At 48.4% G+C, this 19,389-nt stretch overlaps 1 protein-coding gene across 5 annotated transcripts in view; it reads right to left on the minus strand.

Moving 5' to 3' along the window:
- The window catches only part of DEPDC5 (DEP domain containing 5, GATOR1 subcomplex subunit), a 71,514-nt gene that overhangs the window by 24,427 nt on the left and 27,698 nt on the right, over window positions 1-19,389 (minus strand). For 2 of the 5 annotated variants that reach the window (XM_065904563.1, XM_065904561.1), the window contains exons 22-31: window positions 19,156-19,359; window positions 18,270-18,405; window positions 16,959-17,056; window positions 14,766-14,831; window positions 11,471-11,627; window positions 11,144-11,304; window positions 8,352-8,469; window positions 6,333-6,500; window positions 4,222-4,441; window positions 2,883-3,016 (exon numbers count right to left, since the gene is read on the minus strand). In XM_065904563.1, coding sequence (XP_065760635.1) covers window positions 2,883-3,016; window positions 4,222-4,441; window positions 6,333-6,500; window positions 8,352-8,469; window positions 11,144-11,304; window positions 11,471-11,627; window positions 14,766-14,831; window positions 16,959-17,056; window positions 18,270-18,405; window positions 19,156-19,359 — 1,462 coding nt within the window. Of the gene's footprint in view, window positions 1-2,882; window positions 3,017-4,221; window positions 4,442-6,332; window positions 6,501-8,351; window positions 8,470-11,143; window positions 11,305-11,470; window positions 11,655-14,316; window positions 14,409-14,765; window positions 14,832-16,958; window positions 17,057-18,269; window positions 18,406-19,155; window positions 19,360-19,389 lie in introns of those variants that run through there. The other 3 variants (XM_065904562.1, XM_065904565.1, XM_065904564.1) reach the window with 3 other exon arrangements.

Consider the following 19,389-nt stretch of genomic DNA (forward strand, 5'->3'; position numbering starts at 1 on the left):
GGGAGAGGATGCCACCAAAAAACACTGCTATCCTGTGCACGCCCATACACGAGACACGTATGGGGCACACTGCCTTCTTCCCAGAGGCCATGACGACTGCCAGGTGGGCTCGCTCCCTGCTCTGACTCCCTGATGTCAGTTTATCTCCACCAAACAGAAGCCACAGAGCCCATACTGCCCACAGCCCTTCTCCCATGGCCCCTGCCTCCCACGAGAGCCTGACGCCACGTGAGCGCCTCCAGGCAAAGACTCAGGAGAACTGGAGGAAACCGACACACGTGATAAGATGGCAGGACTACAGGTGAAACTTCTAAACCTCTTCTTCATATTGCTGCAACACAGTTTTCCATAATAAAACTGGATCTGCTTGGTGTAGCAAAAAATAAAGAAAAGCACAAGGTAAAAAATGCCACATGAGCAAACATTACGTAAAGGCCTGGCTCCCTCTGCTCGGCCTCCAGCTCTGAGAAGAGGCACCACGTCCCCCAGGAGCGCCCATCTGGGGGAGAATACATCTCAGGGCGCCCTGTCCTGCCTCCTGCTATGGGGTCAGCTGAGCTCCCCACACACATTAGGGGACACTGTCACCCCAAGACATCCCTCCTCTTTCCATCTGAGCAGAAAGAGGCTCCTTGGAGTGCTCGGAACAATGACTCACTGACACATTAAAATAAGATTCCCCCGCCCCCAGCTTCACACCCCTCCCAGCAACATATGTTCCTTGTTCTTTTTTTCCAGCGGGAAAGGTCTGTGATTAGCTAAGGGACAATCTGCAGGCAGAGTTCTGGGGTCTTTCCTGGGTCAGATTTTCTGGAGGCCCCAGCACCCTCAATCACGGGCCTGACCTACCCCAGCTTTGCCTGTCATCTGCCTGCCCCGCCCTCCCTCCCCCACCGTCACCCTGGCCACCCTCTTGCCTCCCCGCTGCATCCCTTCCTCTCTACCCCATCCTCGCCTCCAGCCTCTCCAGCCTCTCGCCTGGACCAGTGAGGCCTCTGCCTCCTGAGCCTATCCACCAGGACTTCCCATACGCAGGACCCATCTCTGCAAACGCCACTGCTGCCAAAGATGCTGAATGAATGTTTCATGATATTAAGGAACTGCTGTGGCTTCTTAGGTGAATTACGCTATTACAGCTTGAAGAGTACTTATCTTTCAGAGATGCACACTGAAATCTTACAGAGGAAGAGATGAGATGTCTGGGGTTTTATAAGAAATAAAAGGAAGAGAAGCAACTGGGATATAAATGAAACAAGACTGGCCCTGAGTTAACAATCACTGAAGCTGGGTGATGGGTAAATGGGGATTTATTATGCGAATCTACTTTTTTTTTTAATGTTTGAAATTTTACATTAAAATAAAGAAACTTTTAAATGGCCACTCTTGCTATAGGAACATGTAGGAACAGCTTCGAGTCTGACTTCCCACGCTGTCTTTCCAATTGTATCTCCCGTTGGGCCACAAGCTCTCTCACATTACCTTCTGAAAGCTCAACATCTGTGGGCTCCTGCAGGCACGGCTCGGAACCCCCCAGCCCACCAGACAAACAGCGGGGAGCACAGAGGGGACTTGATCTGGCTGGAAGAGTGGAGGGGGCGGGGTTAAGGTTAGGGTTTGTGGCAATGTTTTCTCCTTTTCCCCAAGTCCCACCTCCCCTGGTATAAATGCATCCCTTCCTACAAAGACATCTTAAATCCCACCTCCCAAAGCAAGATGTGATCCCTCTGGGATCCTGAGAGGCTACAGCACCTGCTGTTCACTCTAATGCCCAGAGAAGCTGGTCAGGGGCGGACTGAGGGACCAAGTCAGGTCCAAGCACATAGGATGCGCTGGCTCCCCAGTAAACCAGGGCTCAAGTCCACCTAAAGTGCCAGCCCATACTCCGTGGCCAGGCTCGAATGGGGACCCAGTGCTGAGTCTCCACTAGCCCAAGCAAAGCAAATATTACATATTATATGTAACATAACTTTATATGACATTAACTATATTTTTCATATAGCCATGCATCATGTATGTATATGTTATCTATTTTTTCATACAGGAATTTACTAAGAAATTAAGATTTTTTTTTTTTTACTATTTACTTATTTATTTTGGCTGTGCAGCATGTGTTATCTTAGTTTCCCAATCAGGGACTGAATCCGTGCTGCTTGCAGTGGAACCACACAGTTTTAACCACTGGACCACCAGCCCCCGGAAGTCAAGATTTTTACATGAACTCTTCAAATGAAAAAAAATTGACTCAAATATTCTACAAATATTCTGTGTTTTTTGGGTAGAGAAACTACTCTTTAATGGTGGCTATGTGTCATTATAAGTTTATCTGCACCCACGGACAGAGAAGCCTGGTGGGCTACAGTCCATGGGATTGCAAAGAGTCAAACACAAATTATGACTAAACCACCACCACACCCACAGAGTGTGCAATACCAAGAGTGAAGCTTGATGTAAATAAACGGTGCACTTTGGGTCCATCAATGGTACCAAACGGGCCTCTCAGTGAGGGACATGGATAATATGTGGGGAAGGGTGCATATGGGAACTCTCTGTACCTTCCACTCAATTTTGCCTTGAACCTAAAACTGAATTAAAAATAGAAAAGTATTAAAAATAAAGACAAACAAAAAATCAACCCACTAACAACAACAACAACAAAAAACTTTGTGGACCAAACCAATTGTACCTGTACTTCAAATCAAGCTCTAGACTACAAGTTTATAAATTCTGGCCTATTTCATGACATTCGACACTTACCACGTATTGACCTTTCTTTTCACCTGCCTGTCTTTTGTCAATTACTGGCTCCTTGGCAGACAGAAGCCACATTTCACTGCACTTGGGCCTGTGGGGTGCGGAGGTGTCTCCCTCCACTGGACACTTACTTCTGACTAGCCTCCATCTCCAGCAGGGCGGACAGAGCTGAGGTTCCCTTCTTCCCAACCGGGGGGCCAGCCGACTCGAGGGAGTGCGTGGGGATGGGCCCGGCCATCTGCAAGCCTTTCATGGCGGCCCCTTTCTAGAGCAGAGAGAAGGAAACAGGCCATCAGATGCCACTGTGTCCGCTGTGCCTCAGGTTCTGGGAACCCATCAGTACAGTCGGGGAGGATGAGGTCCAGGAGCCGGAAATGCCAGGGAACAGCTTTTTACTCAAACCAAAAGTCCCAAATAGCTGGCAGACTCAAAACAAACTGCCTCCCTGAGGCGGTTTACGTACATCATCTAATTTTACTCTCCTCATAGCTTGAGGAAGTAAATAATGTTACATCTACTTTATGGAAAAAGAAACTAAGTCTCAGAAAAGTGAAGTAATGTATCCCAAATCCCACTGTGGCAGGAATTGGAACTCCAGTTGACTGACTCCAAAGCCAAGGTTCTTTCCACTACACAAGCTCTCCTGGAAATGATGCTGTGTACAGAAGGCAGCTGAACTTGAGGTTAAAAACGAAAAGTAAAAACGACGACTGATGATGAAACACTGCTCAGCAATGGAAAGGAATGAACTGTGGAGCCAAGCAACAAGCTAGATGAATCCCAAAGGCCTTATGCTGAGGGGAAGAAGAGCCTTGAAAGATTATGTGCTGTATGATTCCATTCATAAGATATTTGGAAAGGACAACCGTAGAGTGATGATAGCAGACCAGTGGCCACCAGGGTTAGAGGTGGAGGGATAGTGTGACTCTAAAGGGCGCTGTGAGAGCTTTCCTTGGAGTGATGGAACTATTCTGTGTCCTGACTGTGGCGGGGATGGTGGTGACATGAATCTATACATTTATAAAATTCAGAGACCTGTGTGCGGAGGCACACAGGCCTGCAGCGGGCCAAATCACCCCAGATCAGCCCTTTGTTAGCTGCGTGTCCTCAGACACATCCTCCCATCACCCCTACAAGCCTCAGCATCCTCACTGGGGAGTGAGTCACCGAAGGTGCGGGGAAACTCCACAGGTGACAGGAGTGACGCGGCTGCTGTTGAGCAATCCAGGACCAGGGCACGCAGGCAGCTGGCCTGAGGCTGGGAACCCTGCGGGGAGCTCATGGAGGGCTTTGTCCTCCGGTGGGGCGCTTTCCCCCGCTTCCCCCACCACCAGCCACTTCATCTGGACTGAAGATAATCCCTGGGCGGCTGTGCGGTAAAGAACGGGCCGCGAGAGGCCGCTGACACGAGAGGAGGCGGGCCCTGCAGCCCAGACCGGGCGCAGCCCGCGAGGGGCCCCGGGGCCTCACCCGCATCATGCGGTCGGAGCGGTGCCGCCGGCGGATGCGGTTCAGGCCCTCCACGAAGCGGATGAAGCCGTCCAGGAGCTGCCACTCCTCCTCGTCCGCCCGCGGCCGGTCCCCGTAGATGTCGCAGTGGGCCTCTCCCTCCGTGATGCGCTTGGTGGCGGTGACGCAGGCCGGCAGCAGCAGGAAGCGTGTCCTCCAGAACTTCAGGGACTCGATTAAGCTGCAGAGGGATACGGTGGGAAAGGAGGCGGAGGTGAGCCCAAGCTGGAGGTGAGCCCAAGCCGGAGGAGGCGAGCCCAAGCCGGTGAAAGAAGCAACTCCGGCGAGGTGCATCCATCTCAGCAGCTCCCAACCCCCACCTCAAGAGCGGGGTGTGAAGGTCCTTCTGCCTGGGAGCACGTGCCCATCTGAGGTCGCAGGCTCAAAGGAAGACCTCCAAAGCTGCTTTTCCCTTTTACCCCAGAGACGCTGGAATGCTTGTGTGCACCCAGGCCCTGGGTCGTGGCAGCATTTTATCATCACAACCATAAATCACGCATAAAAATGAAAACTTAAAAACAAGACATCACAAAGCTTTTTATGTAGAGAATGCATAAACAACAAGGTCCCACTGCACAGCACAGAGAATGTATTCAGTAGCCTGTGGTCATAAAAAAGAAGGAAATACTGCCATTACTGCGACATGGATGGGCCTAGATATTATCATACCGAGTGGAGTAAGTCACAGAGAGACAAATATCATATGCTATCACTTATATGTGGAATCTGAAAGAATGGTACAGATGAACTTATTTACAAAACAGAAACTGAATCACAGATGTAGAAAACAAACTTAACCGGTTACCAAGGAGGAGAGAGAGTGGGGAGAAACAAATTGGGAGACTGGGATTGACATATACATAATACTGTATATAAAATAGGGCTTCCCTGGTGGCTCAGTTGGTAAAGAATCTGCCTGTCACACAGGAGGCCTGGGTTCAATCCCTGGGCCAAGAAGATCCCCTGGAAAAGGAAATGGCAACCCACTCCAGTATTCTTGACTGGGAAATCCCATGGACAGAGGAGCCTGACAGGCTACAGACCTTGGGGTTGCAAAGAGTCAGACATGGCTGAGTGGCTAAACCACCGTATATAAAGTAGATAACAAGTAAGAACCTACTGTCCAGTACAAGGAATTCCACTCAATACTCTGTAATGATCTATATGAGAAAATAATCTAAAAAAGGGTAGACATAGGTTTAACTGATTCACTTGGCTGGACACCTGAAACTAACACAACACTATAAATCAACTATACTCCAATTTAAAAAAAAAAGAAAAGTATATTTACATGAAACCATCACACTGTACACCTTACATATATACTACTTTTGTCAATTATACCTCAATAAAGCTGAAAAAAGATTTTTAAGGATCCCAGGATAAACCATGGTGGGGGGGGTTTCCTCTGGTGGCTCAGATGGTAAAGAATCTGTCTGCAATACAGGCGACCCAGGTTCGATTCCTGGGTCGGGAAGATCCCCTGGAGAAAGGAATGGCAACCTACTCCCACTATTCTAGGAGCCTGGTGGGCTACAGTCCAAGGGTCGCAAAGAGTCGGATCGGATGCAACTGAGTGACTACACTTTCACTTCCACAGGATAAACCATAATGGAAAAGAATATTAAAAAAAGAAAGTACATATATAACTGAACCACTTTGCCGTGTAGCAGAAATTAACGTGCTATTATAAATCTACTACACCTCAATTTAAAAAAAAGTTACAAGCAGTCAGGAAAATGTGAAGAGCACTGACACCCCACCAAAGGGACATCTTTACCAGGTTTTTGTTGTTGTTTGTTGTTTCATGTGGCAAAACACATGTAACAACATTTACCATTATAATGATCTTTAAGGGCACCTTCAGTGGCACTCAGTACGTTCACACTGCTGTGCAATCGTCCCCATCCATCTCATCGCTGAGTTTTTAACCCAATCCAGATGTGTTTTTCCCTCCATTTTTTTTCCCCCTAAAAATGTCCTCATTTTGCAATCAGGAGGAAGGACAGAGGCATTAAATTACAGACATGTGGCAGGCCACGATGGTGGGAAGCCAACTCGGGCTCTCTGACCTGAAGTCCTCGGAGCCGGCAGAGCAGATGTACTGATCTAAGTAATTCCACTTGTACTCCTCCAGTCGCTCGTGGGAGAATTCCACCCAACAGGAGACGAACTCTGAATCGGAGTGGGAGGGGCAGAGGCTGTAGGTGTAGTGGATCTGGGCAGACTCGTACGGGTACCTGAAAAACAAAGGTCCAAACAACGATACCCACCAACTCGTCTGTACCTTTTCTTTCTCAATACACTTGGCATTCAACCACAGTAACCATCTCATCTCAGGGGACTGGTAATGGAGATTTCTCAGTTTTTAAACCAGAAAAACATCTACTTTTGCTGTACTGATTATGCCAAAGCCTTCAACTGTGTAGATCACAACAAACTGTAGAAAATTCTTCAAGAGATGGGAATACCAGACCACCTTACCTGCCTCCTGAGAAATCTGTATGCAGGTCAAGAAGCAACAGTTAGAACTGGACATGAAAAAATGAACTGGTTCCAAATTGGGAAAGAAGTACGTCGAGATTGTATATTGTCACCCTGCTTACTTAACTTATATGCAGAGTACATCATGTGAAATGCCGGTCTGAATGAAGCACAAGCTGGAATCAAGATCACCGGGAGAAATATCAATAACCTCAGATACACAGATGACACCACCCTTTTGGCAGAAAGCGAAGAAGAGCTAAAGAGCCTCTTTATGAAACAGAAAGAGTAGAGTGAAAAAACTGGCTTAAAACTCAACATTCAGAAAATGAAGATCATAGCATCCAGTCCCATCACTTCACAGCAAATAGATGGGGAAACAATGGAAACAGTGACAGACTTTATTTTTTTGGGCTCCAAAATCACTGCAGATGGTGACTGCAGCCATGAAATTAAAAGAAGTTTGCTCCTTGGAAGAAAAGCTGACCTAGAAAGACCAACCTAGATAGCATATTAAAAAGCAGACATTACTTTGCTGACAAAGATCTGTATAGTCAAAGTTATGGTTTTCCCAGTAGTCATGTATGGATGTGAGAGTTGGACTATAAAGAAAGCTGAGCACTGAAGAATTGATGGTTTTGAACTGTGGTGTTGGAGAAGACGCTTGAGAGTCCCTTGGACTGCAAGTAGATCAAACCAGTTAATCCTAAAGGAAATCAGTCCTGAATATTCATTGGAAGGATTGATGTTGAAGCTGAAACTCCAATACTTTGGCCACTTGATGCGAAGAACTGACTCCTTGGAAAAGACCCTGATGCTGACAAAGACTGAAGGCAGGAGGAGAAGGGGACGACAGAGAATGAGATGGTTGGACGGCATCACCGACTTGATGGACATGACTTTGAGTAAGCTCCGGGAGTTGGTGATGGACAGGGAAGACTGGTGTGCTGCAGTCCATGGGGTTGTAAAGAGTTGGACACAACTGAGTGACTGAACCAAAACCACCTTATTCTTCTATCATATTCTTTGTTTTTAATTGGAGTGTTAAGACTAATGCTAAACATTGTAAGCTGAATCAAATCCCTTTCAGAAATAGGTGAGCTACAACCATAAAACACAACCCTGGAAAGCAGACTTTCCTGGTGGTACACTGGATAGGAATCTGCCTGCCAGTGCACGGGACACTGGTTAGATCCCTGGTTCAGGAAGATTCTACACGCAGCGGAGCAGCTAGGCCCATGCGCCCCAAGTCCTGGAGCCCAAGCACCTAGAGCCTGTGCTATGGAGCAAAAGAAGTCACTGCAATGAGAAGCCTACACGCAGCAACTAGCCAAGACACCAGCCCAGCCCCTGCTGGCTTCAACCAGCCCCTGAAAAGCAATGAAGACCCAGTGGGGCCAAAAATAAATAAATAAAAATTAAAAACAAAAACAAAAGAAAACCCTGGGAAACAAAATAGTAACTCCAAAACAACAACTACTCACTCAATCTCCCCGGTTTGAATATACATGTAATTCAGTATGTGGACAGTATGTGTTATAAACATCACTTGGTAGGCGGACATGATCTAGGACAGAAGCTGAAAACGTTAAACACCCAGGACTCACTTGGGAAGGTACCGGGTCACTGTGATCATCTTGTCTTTCAGTGTGACTTTGTGGAAGGTTCTGCCCATGCTCAGCCAGTACTGGTCTTCCTTCTCTGGGCGGTTTCGGGACACAAGGCCTAATAAGGAAAAAAAGAATTTCCTCCATCTGGTTGAGGGTCCTTCCTTTAAAAGGCAACTGCTTCTCTTCCACATAGATTCAAAAAAGGAGAGACAAAAGAGGCAACACTTTCAGTTTGGCGATTTCGTGGAAAAGAAATACTCTTGGTTAAAAAAAAAAAAGTCCTGAAGGTGGAAGATTTTTCTGTTACTGAACCAGCCAGCAGGGGGCTGGAATCGGGGGTACTGACAGCGTCTGGATGATACACTCGAGGCTGAACCACCTGATGCCGCGTCCCCTGTGAAGGGAAGCTCTGAGGCGGATGTTAACTGACTGAGATGGAACCCCACCCCTCTCAGGCAGAAGCTGTCACCTTGCATCTGAGACCCTCACCCCTGGGGCGGCCCACCCAGCCCGTGACGCCCACTCTGCTACACCATGTTTCAGGCTTAAAGGACCGCTTACTGGGGACTGCCCTGGCAGGTCGGTGGTTAAGACTCTGTGCTTCCACTGCAGGGGACATGGGTTCGATTCCTGGTCAGAGAACTAAGATCTCACATGCAGTGCAGCCAAAAAAAAAGGAACCACTTATTTAATTGATCAAATTTCCTTCTCCAAACATCTGCTCCTGTTGCTTCTTCTGCCTTCTCTTCCTGGGCCACCTTCAAATTCCTAAAGATTGTTTAAGGTCACCATCAAGTGCCACCTTCTTCAGAAAGCTATCAGACTCCATCAATGGTGAATTCTACCCTGGATATAGCTCCTTGTATGTGTCTGTCTCACTCCATGACAAAGTAAATGTTCCAGGAGGCCAGGGCCCAAATCTTGTTCATCTTTGTATTGTCAGTAGCACTGGATAAAGTGCCTGTTTAGAGAAAAGGCAGCCTGGATGGGATCACTAACATGAAAGGGGAATTCATACCACCGTGTTTAGGATAAGAACAAAATCCTTCACATGGTCTGTGCAGCCTGGGTCTCCTGATGTCTCTGGCCATGTTGCTGGCTTATTCATGGTCCTCCCCACACTCATCTTTCAGGTGCCAAGAAAATCTCACAAGGTCTCCAGCCACAGGGCCTTTGCACACACACTAATCCTGCTGCCTAGTATGCTCTGCCCTCCACTCCTCTCCCCTCACACTAAAAACTCCTGCATTTGTTTCAGGGCGCAGCTCAAACATTACCTCCTCAAAGAAGCCGCTCCTGACTCTCCAGACCAAACCAGTCCCATATTAAATAATCTCGGACGAGCATTTTGATTTTTCCTTCATGGTCTTTATCATAACATGGAATTATATTTCATAATTTGACTAATGTTATTTTGTCCTATAGAGCAGGAGCTTCAAAAATACTAATGAATGAGGGACTGAATGAATGAATGAAATAATGAGTGATTGAATGAGTGACATAATAAAATGGGTGAACTAATGAATGAATGAGTGAACTGATGAACAAATGAATTAGTGAAATAAGGAATTAATGAATAAAATTAGTGAGTGAAATAATGAATGTGTGAAATAATGCATGACATAATGAATGAATTAATGAATGAACACATCATAAATTCATAGACCCACGCTGTCCTATACCAGGCACAGTGGCTTCCATAATGGAAGATAATAAGATGAAGCTGAAGTTATCCTAGCACTCAGAAAGGTTATTATTAGTAGAGTCTATAATATGAGAAGAAGGTGTCAGGTGATACATACCACAAGAGGCTTTTAGAAAAAACCCAGAGGAGCCCAAAGCTTCATGGTGAACAAAGGGGCATGGACGCAAGGACCACTAAGCCCCTGCTGACAGGTCCATGCTTCTTTGATCCTCTGACTGGAGGAGCTTTAATGGAACCAAAGCTGACCTGAGGTCTGGTTCTGGCTGTCTAGGGAGCAGGGTGGGGTGCTCATTAGCTATAAGGAGGAAGCAGGGGACGAAGAGATGCTCAGTGATGGCTCCAGGAGGTGACCGCTGCTCTCCAGTTCCAGGCCCCAAAATGTAATTCCCGCTGCTGGACTTGTTTCAAGGGAGACCTCCAGAGCCCAGCTCAAACTCAGCCAGCACCACTGAGTCTCTATACTCACTAGCCTCGGCCACTCACGGACGACCCATCTTGGCTTCAAGTCACTGAGCTGCGGTGAGCTGCAGTGACAGAATAGGGAAGGAGAGGAGAACAAGCATAAACTTCAGGTTCAGGTAACATTAGAGGACCTACAGTGTCAGGCACTGTGCAAGAAATAAACCCAGGCCTCTGGGATGGGAATATTCACCCTGTAGTTTGATGGTTCGGCCCCTGCTCAGCAGCCTGGGACCCAAGGTACTGCTCAAGCCAGGCTGGAACAACCCTGAACTTAGCCATACCCTCTTCCTTAAAAGGAGAGTTGATTAAAGAGTTTTAAGATAAGTCTGAACCCAGAGGAGACATTAATTCTTGTATAAAGTAAAAATTTAAAAGGGAAAAAAAATGCATAAACAATACAGCAGAGAATATGTGTAAATATGCCATTGCATAAACATATTATGTTATATATTAGTATACATAAATGTATGAATCTATGTACCTAATATGAAAGTACTAGATCAAAAAAAAAATGTGTGTTGAAAAACAATGATTTTAAGAGCATGTATTCCCTACTATCTTAAGAACTTGTTCGTACAAATTGAGTACAGAAGAAAACTCAGGGTCCGCAGTGGCACCTCACCCCGGCTGTAGAGCGGGCTGCTGCTGAGTGGCGGTGGGCCGACAGGGCTGGGCTTCTGTGCACGGGGCTGAACAATGATCTGGTAACCCTGCATGAGCCGCTGGCAGATGAACTCTTCAAACACCTGCTGGGCCGTCATCTGCACACCCTCCTCGTCCCTCCTAAAAAGACAGACGGCGTTCACAGGATATGCCAGGGGCACAGTGACAGAGTCCCCAGTCCTCAGCTCCATCCCCGTGAGCCTTTCCATGGTGGTGCGTGAAACTGAGGATTTGCAAACCAGTCTTGGGAGAAGCAAAAGCCAGGCACCTTCTCTCTGTCACCGACCTGTCGATGTCAGCCTCTGGGAGGAGATCGTAGCAGCCCTCCGTGTAGTCGTTCTGTAGGCCCTGGCGGTCGGGGAAGTAGTCCGTGGTGAGGGGGAGGCACGCGGGAGTCGTGAGTGACTTCCAGTCCACACCAACTGTGCAACAGAAGCCTGGCACTACAGGGGGAGCAGACAGCGTCAGAACTGCCTCGTGTGAACAGGGAGGAAGGTAGTGAGGTCACCAGGCAGGTGTGGGATGTGGGTGGGGAATGGGGGGGAGGAGGGTGGTGTGACAGGTGATCAAATTGCCAGGAAAGGGAGGGAGAGAGAAAGGGAGGGGGAGGGAGAAAGAGAGAGAAACAGAGGCTGTTAGACAACGCAGTGCTTATCCGATCCCACCATGCAAATGGGAGTCGCAGCCGACACTTTTCATTTTCTGCTGATTGTGAGCTGCAGCCGTGAGTCCAGTGAGGTTACGGCAAGGGCAGGCCAGGCAGAGTTACACATCGAAGCAAATCAACGTCCTGAGAGCAGAAGAAAGGCTCAGGCCGGGAGCCTCCCCGAGGCTCCCCGAGGGGGTGGGGGGGCCAGGTAGGGAGAAGAGAGGGGAGCAGCTGATTCTGGCACGAATAGCACAGAGGGGCAGAATTCAGGATTGAAAAGTAAGTCACGGATCCATCAGGGCAGGAAGAGGAGTCAAGGGAGGACGTCTGGGAAAGTTACGAGGCTGGAACTTTAGAGCTGGAGTTTAATAATCTAGAAATGAGAGCTGCTGTGGCAGAGCGGGTCCGACCCCCTGGGTCGGTCAGAGATCGCCTGCACTTTGGTGAAGCAGGGCTTCCCCACTTCGGGGCATGAGACCTACTCTGGTAAGGATAATTCTCTGTAATGGGGGCGGTCCTGGGCACTGCGGGATGTGGGCAGCCTCCCAGTCCCTACTCACTACATGCTAGTGGCATCGCCTGGTTGTGGAAACCAATGGTATCTGCAGACACGGCCACATGCACCCCCAATGAGCAGAATATCCCTTGCTGAGAATCACTGATTTAACACAGGGGGGTAGTTAGCTTCTTCAGTCAAGTAAGTGAACATTATTTTTCAAATCTTCATACAACGGAGCAACGAGAAGCAGATATACTCCACGCTTCAGCCTCTGAGTCCCTAGCAAGACCCTCGGACGCCTCATCTCCTGTGGCTCCTCGGTCTTCTGCCCGCTGTCCTCCCGACAGCCCTCCTCTGAGCAGCTGTGGTGGCATCATCAACCCCTTTAAACACCTGGCCGAGCTGAATCCCCCCGAAGTCACAGGACCAGAAGCCTCTCTGCTCAGGGATCTTTCCTTCATAAAGTGACCAACATGCCCCCAGGAAAATAGTGTCCCTGAGCCTGGGGGCCGGGGGCCAGGGGCCAGGAAGACTTTCGAGCTGGGTCCCAGCGGGAAACATGCCCCGTGTGCAGCCACAAGGCTTTGGGGAAGATGACCTGACCTGCAACAAGCCTAACTCCATGGTCTCCACTCCAGGTCCCAGGGTGACTTCCGCTTGGTTGGTCTGAATTTTATTTTATTGTGGTAAGAACACTTAACTTGAGATCTACCACCTTAACAAATTTTTAAGTGTACAATTCAGTATTCTTAAACTTGGGACAGTGTCATGCACCAGGTCTCTAGAGACCTTACTCATCTCACAAGGACTGAAATTTTACGTCCACCAACTAGCAACCCTCCGCACCCTGCCCACCTTCCCCTGGGACCCTGGCAACCAACTCTCCACTTTCTCAGTCTATGAGTCTGAGTCCACACAGGCCTCTTGAACTCCTTAATACCCCAAGAGCTCAAAACACAGCTAAAGGGAAACGGGAGGGAGAGGAATGGACTGGGAGTCTGGCGTTAGCAGATGCAAACTACTACATGTAGAATGGATCAACAGCTAGGTACAGCCACAGGAAACTATATTAAATATCCTGTAATAAGCCATAATGAAGAAGAACATAAAGAAAATAATGTATGTTTGTGTATAACTGAGTCATTTTGATGTACAGCAGAGTTGCACAGCATTGTAAATCAACTACATTTCAATTAAAAACAACAACAAAAAAACCCCAGCCCACAACATCCTAGTTAGCACCCCAATTTCCCATATGGCAAACAAGGATGAGTTTGTGTGAGCTTCCTTGTTAGAATCAGCAGCAGAAGGTGGGTACCGCATGGAGCCCCCAAGGGGAGGCCGGAAATACAAGGCCCTCTATCTCAGCGCCTTCTTACACCCTTGTGTAAGCTGGCCCTTGCCAGCTCCCTGACCCTTGGGATTATAAAAGCCTTTTAGAAACAGGGTTCGTGGGCACACATGGAGACTTCAGACCTCGTGGAGAGAAACGCTCCCAGTTCTTAGCTGGATGCTGCTGCTGCTTCCCTGGGTAAAGAGTCTGGGTGGCCTCTTTTCCACCTCCAGTACCTCCAGGCCCTGCCAAAGCCTCTGAGGTGGTTCCAGCTCAGAACCACACAGTGACAAACACAGATGACAAAATCCAGTGCAGGGCTTGCAGAGGAGAAATAGGCTCATCTATTCAAGGCTGGCAGCTTTCTAGAAAACAATCAATCTGCCAACTATTCTTTGGAATATATTCCAAGGATCTGAACCAAGAGAAAAAAATACACCCATGACACCATGCATTATATGCTAAAAAAAAAAAAAAAAAGTAGAAATCACCCAAATGGCCACCAATAGACCTGATTATCCAAATCACAGTATAGTAATACGTTTGATATTGACATGAAAAATGACTAGCATGCCAGACCTGGAGAACTAGTGAAATGATTGCTAAGTTACTTAAAAGTGGGGACAGTAAAAGATTTGGTGATGTACATACATCCATCGGTCACAGTGAGGTAAAGCAACGTTGATCAAGCAGTAGAGTTTCTTTTTCTGGTCTTTTGCTATTGCTGATATTTAGATGTTCAGCTATTTCAACAGACAAGGATGATCAATGTAAATACAACCCAGACACACACTTCCAACGGCAGGGATGTAAATAGCTTCAGGTCTTATTCCTTCCGACTTCTCCCCAGAGCCATTGTTAGGCATCTCAGAGCCAAGGCCAGCGCTGGGAATATGGCCACCCTTCCCGTGTGGCCTCCCCGCTGCTCCCTTTCCATCAGACAGGCTAGAGACTCTCCCTCACCACACTGCCTTCCCGCACCTGAGACATGAACGTCCAGGCTGTTCTCCCCCCACAGGGCAGCTCCCTCTTGCTCCCCCACAGTGCCCTGACCATCCACCTCACACCCCCACCTCCCTCCGTCAGTCGCCCCCTCTTACTTGGGTCTGGAGAGGTAGACACACTGTCCTCCGGAGAATCCTTATTCTGGGTCCGAGGATTCACACCTACGGAAAGATAAAAAGAATCTGTTTCACTGAGGCTCATTTTGCAAAAAAGTTCTGACCAGTTATAGTTTAAAAAAAAAAAGAGACAGAGAGAAGCTTCCACACCAGTCATTAAATAAGGACTTCTCTCTTTTCTCCAGAGCAGATTCTACAGTTCCAAGACTCATCTTCTGAGGAATCAACGGGTCTATGAGAGCTGCCTCCCCCAGGCCCAGAATCACACTCCATGACCACCCGGGGAAAATCCTGAAGCAGTTACCACCTGAACCCATGGTTCCCCTGCTTCAGGTCACCAGGAAACTCGCTCCAAGTGTGGTTCCGTAAGCCCCAGAGCAGCCCTCCTTTGTATGACTTGACCCCAAACAGCTGGGAAGGTCAAACTCTGGATTCCTATAAAGTGGCTCCTTTTAGCAAAGTAACAGAAACGTTGCCTTTATCATACTCTTTTTTTTGAAGTTCTTTTCTTTTAATATTTATTTGGCTGCATAGGGTCTTAGTTGCGTCATGTGGGATATTTTTGTTGCAGCACATGGGCTGTCTAGTTATGGGGCACAGGATGAGTTGCTTTGCAGATTGAACCCACATCCACTGCACTGCAAGGCAGATTCTTAACCGCTGGACTGCCAGGAAGGTCCCTTGCCTTTATCATATTCTGAAGGCACTTTCCAAGAGCCTGGAAGCCAACTACCATTTTCAGCTCCCAAGCACAGGGATCAAAAATATCTTAGCCCCAAACTTTTATTCAATATGTCTTCTCATTCAAAATGAATGATGGAAAGATGGACTAGAAATAGGAAGGAAATAATTACGATACTTTAGGAATCCTCTCACTGCCAATCCAATTTTCAAGCCTTAGTTATAGGCCACCAGAAACATCACTAGCTGAATCCACCCATGAATGTAGGCAAACTTTATTAACTAATTTTATAAAATTTCAATCCCATTGTTTTCCTCAAGTCAACATTCAGAAAGGCAAGTTAACAAAGACAAAGACATGAAATAGTAAGTTCATTTTTTCTTTCAGTTTTAATGTTTTTCATATTCATTTGGTGTAGTATCTATCCTTTGAGGCTTTCCAAAATCTGCCCCCCACCCATCTAAACTCATGTTCCCCTACCCCTGTAAAGGTTCTCTGAATAGTGCAGAAATCAGAAACAGCAGCCAATGCAGGAGACATAAGAGAGGCGAGTTTGATCCCTGGTCAGGAAGATCCCCGGGAGGAGGGCAATGCAACCCACTCCAGTATTCCTGCCTGGAGGATCCCATGGACAGAGGAGCCTGGCGGGCTAGAGTCCATGGGGTCGCAAAGCGTCGGACACCACTGAGCACAGAAACAGCAGGAACAGCTGGCTGCTGGCTTGAGAGATCAGAATAATATCTCCACATCTCTGGGTGTTAAGTTGCTACATGTGTAAAGTATATTTAATGACTTACTCCCTACAGGAATGATCAGATAACAAGTGCTTCCAAAAAGCATACAGCCTGTATCAGTAAAAGCTCCTACCCTCCCTGCACTTAGAATCCCTCACCTTCTAACTCTCCTCCTGACCAAATACCACCCCTTCGTGTCTGAGGTGCCTATCCACTTGTGTAAGCCAGTGGTCCTCAAACTTTTTGGCACCAGGGACCGGTTTTGAGACGATTCAAGCACATTACATTTATTGTGCACTTTATTTCCATTACATCAGCTCCACCTCATATCATCAGGCATTAGATCCTAGAGTTTGGAGACCCCTGCTGTAAGCAACAAGGTCACCCTTCTCTTCTCCAATCTCAAACCACACTGCTCCCTCTGGGTCTCTGATCATTTTTATGGGGGGGGGGTCCCCTTCCACATATAATTGAAAGCTTCTAAGCCTGGTGCGGCCCCCAATAGTGATCTCATAAGCAGCCCTCAATCACGACTCACTGACAGACCAATGATAAATGTGTTCCCGACCAACATGTTCTCAGCTAAAAACGTTAACGTGCGGCCCATTTATAATTCCATGCATTATACAGCACAGCTTCTAAATAGGTCACCCGAAATTGTGGCTGAAATGATCCTGAAATAGACACGGCCCTGCTTTTCTGTCCCATGTCACTCCCAGGGGTGGGCCTGCTCAGAGCGTCTCTTGGGCGGGTTACCTGCGCCACTGCCGCTGAGCAGGCTGACCGAGAGCTCCTCCGTCCCAGCGAAGCTCAAGAAGGACGTGCTGTCGCCGGGCTGGCGGGAAGAGCTGTGCCTGCAGAGAACAAACAGAGCCCAGCCGCCTGGCTTACTGTGGATCATCACCTCTCTCATCCTGCTCACCCTGTCTCCGGGGGGCTTTCATCAAAAACAGGCCTGAACGTTTGGCCACACGGGCTGGCAAACACCGAGATCCACATCACAGCTGCCAGGCTTCAGGATTCGGAGCACATGCCAGCTCGAGGCTCCCACCCTGGCACCCCGGCTGCACCCCCATCGCCATGCCAGATGCCTGCCCTCTCCTTCCGAAGTCTGCCCTTGCTGATACCCACAGCAGGACGTGAGGTGCTTCAACAGAGCTATCACGTTAACCTGGTAAAGAGGGTCACGCCCTGCCTGTGACCCACATCCAGCCCACGGGATGCTGGGATGACTGGAAAGGGGTCAAAGGTTGCCCCTTGCGAGAGTAACGCATCACAGCAGATCCAGCGTAGCCAGGGCTAGAGCACGTCAAGGTTTAAATGACTTTCTTCCTAGGCCGACTCTCTCTGGATGCCTTGTAACACATTTAGAACCCCGGTTCAAAAAGACTTTTTTCTATAAACACAGGCCTTGGTCTCCATTGTTTTTACTTATTTACTTTTTATCAAGCAAAATTTTAATAATATAGAAATATGTAATAGTCCTTAACTTGATCAAAAATATCACTGGAAAGTCAGTAGTACCCATCTTATGATTTGCAATTTGTCAACCATTGCTATTAGATAAATTCTTATACACTGGTTATTTTGAGATCCTAAACAATGCAATAAAACATGAAAAACAATTAAAATTATAAATATTTGCAGTGAAGGCAAAGGATTCTAATTCATTTGGGATCCACTGCTTTCAGCACTAACACAACAGTGGGACTCCTCAATGACCAAAATGACAAAAGTCACAGACTGACTGCCCAGAATACACAGCAGGAACCACCTGCCCTGGAATTTATTTTCAGCCTTGACTGAGGATCAGAAGTAACTCATGTCTGCAGTTGACAAAGTATGTTTTGAATAAAAGCAGAAGCTAAAGCAGGGCCCGGGGAACATCTCTGGCAAAAACACCTCAGGCTGTCTGTGTCCAGCGGGCCCAGTGAAGGGGACTGACAAAGGGATGCTGCACCCCACCACGTCCCCGAATCTCCCGGACGTGACGTGTCGTGGGCAGCCCGCTCCGCCATCACCCCGGCATTCTCACAGCACCTCCTGGAGCCCCAGGCCCAGCCTCACCTGCCGGCGGCCTCATGGTATGCCAGCTCCAGCAGCTCCGCGGAAGAGTGGGTCAGGTCCCTCTGTCCGCTGCCCTGCAGCTCTGCCATGTTCTGTCGGGTCTGGTGATGGATCTGAATGGCCTCTCCAGACGGTCCTATCCAGACAGAGACCCACTGACTCACCGTCCCCCCAGAAGCCAGAGCCGCGCACTCTAACTCACACTGTCTCTCTTCCTGCTGCGAGGACACGGGCGCTGGAGAGGCTGAAAGGCAACTGCAGCACACGGGAACATCATGTCCTCAGCCCTCTGGCTCCCAGACAGGACATCGCCTTCTCTGAGCAAGGCTTGTCCTCCTGTGAGGCCTCAGCCTAAGAATATTGCAGGGACTTCCCTGGTGGTGTAGTGGATAAGAATCCGCCTGCCAGTGCAGGGGACACAGGTTCAATCCCTGGTCTGGGAAGATCCCACATGCCTTGGAGCAACTAAACCTGCACGCCACAACTACTGACCCCAGGCTCTAGAGCCTGAGAGCCTCAAGACTAATTCACCAAAATAAGAAGCCCACACACTGCAACTAGAGAGTAGCCCCCACTCACCACAACTAGAGAAAGCCTGCACATAGCAATGAAGACCCAACACAGCCAAAAATAATAAAAGAAAGAAAGAAAATTGTGGGAGCCTTTGTTTCACACACATCAAGTGAGATACAGCACAGAAAGACAACAGCACAGGAGGCAGGGGCTCCTCCCAGGAGGCTTAAGGCAAGTCAGAAGAACACACGTGGCTGTCCCAGCCTCCAGGTGCAGAGAAGGATGGCATCTCTGACTGAGGCAGAGCAGGAACTAGTGCTGAGGGCCAGGACTAGGATTTCCGGGCTCGGGCTCTTTCCCGGGAAAAACATACCCACAGGGAAAGTGTGCATCCAGCGCCTCCTGTTGGACGTGAGCTTCATGGGCATCCGCGAGGGCGCAAAGGGGTTAATCAGTGCCCGCTGGGGCGTGTACCCCCCGGGGCGGACGTGCAGCATGGACTCTGCGCTGCCCACGTGGAACCGGCCCGGTGCGCTGGAATCCCGCTGTGGTGGCTCCATCATGTTCTCCAGGACGTCTGCCAGTTACCACGGGGACAACAGGGGGG

Source organism: Muntiacus reevesi, chromosome 13, assembly GCF_963930625.1.
Source record: "Muntiacus reevesi chromosome 13, mMunRee1.1, whole genome shotgun sequence".
Classification (NCBI taxonomy): Eukaryota; Metazoa; Chordata; class Mammalia; order Artiodactyla; family Cervidae; genus Muntiacus; species Muntiacus reevesi.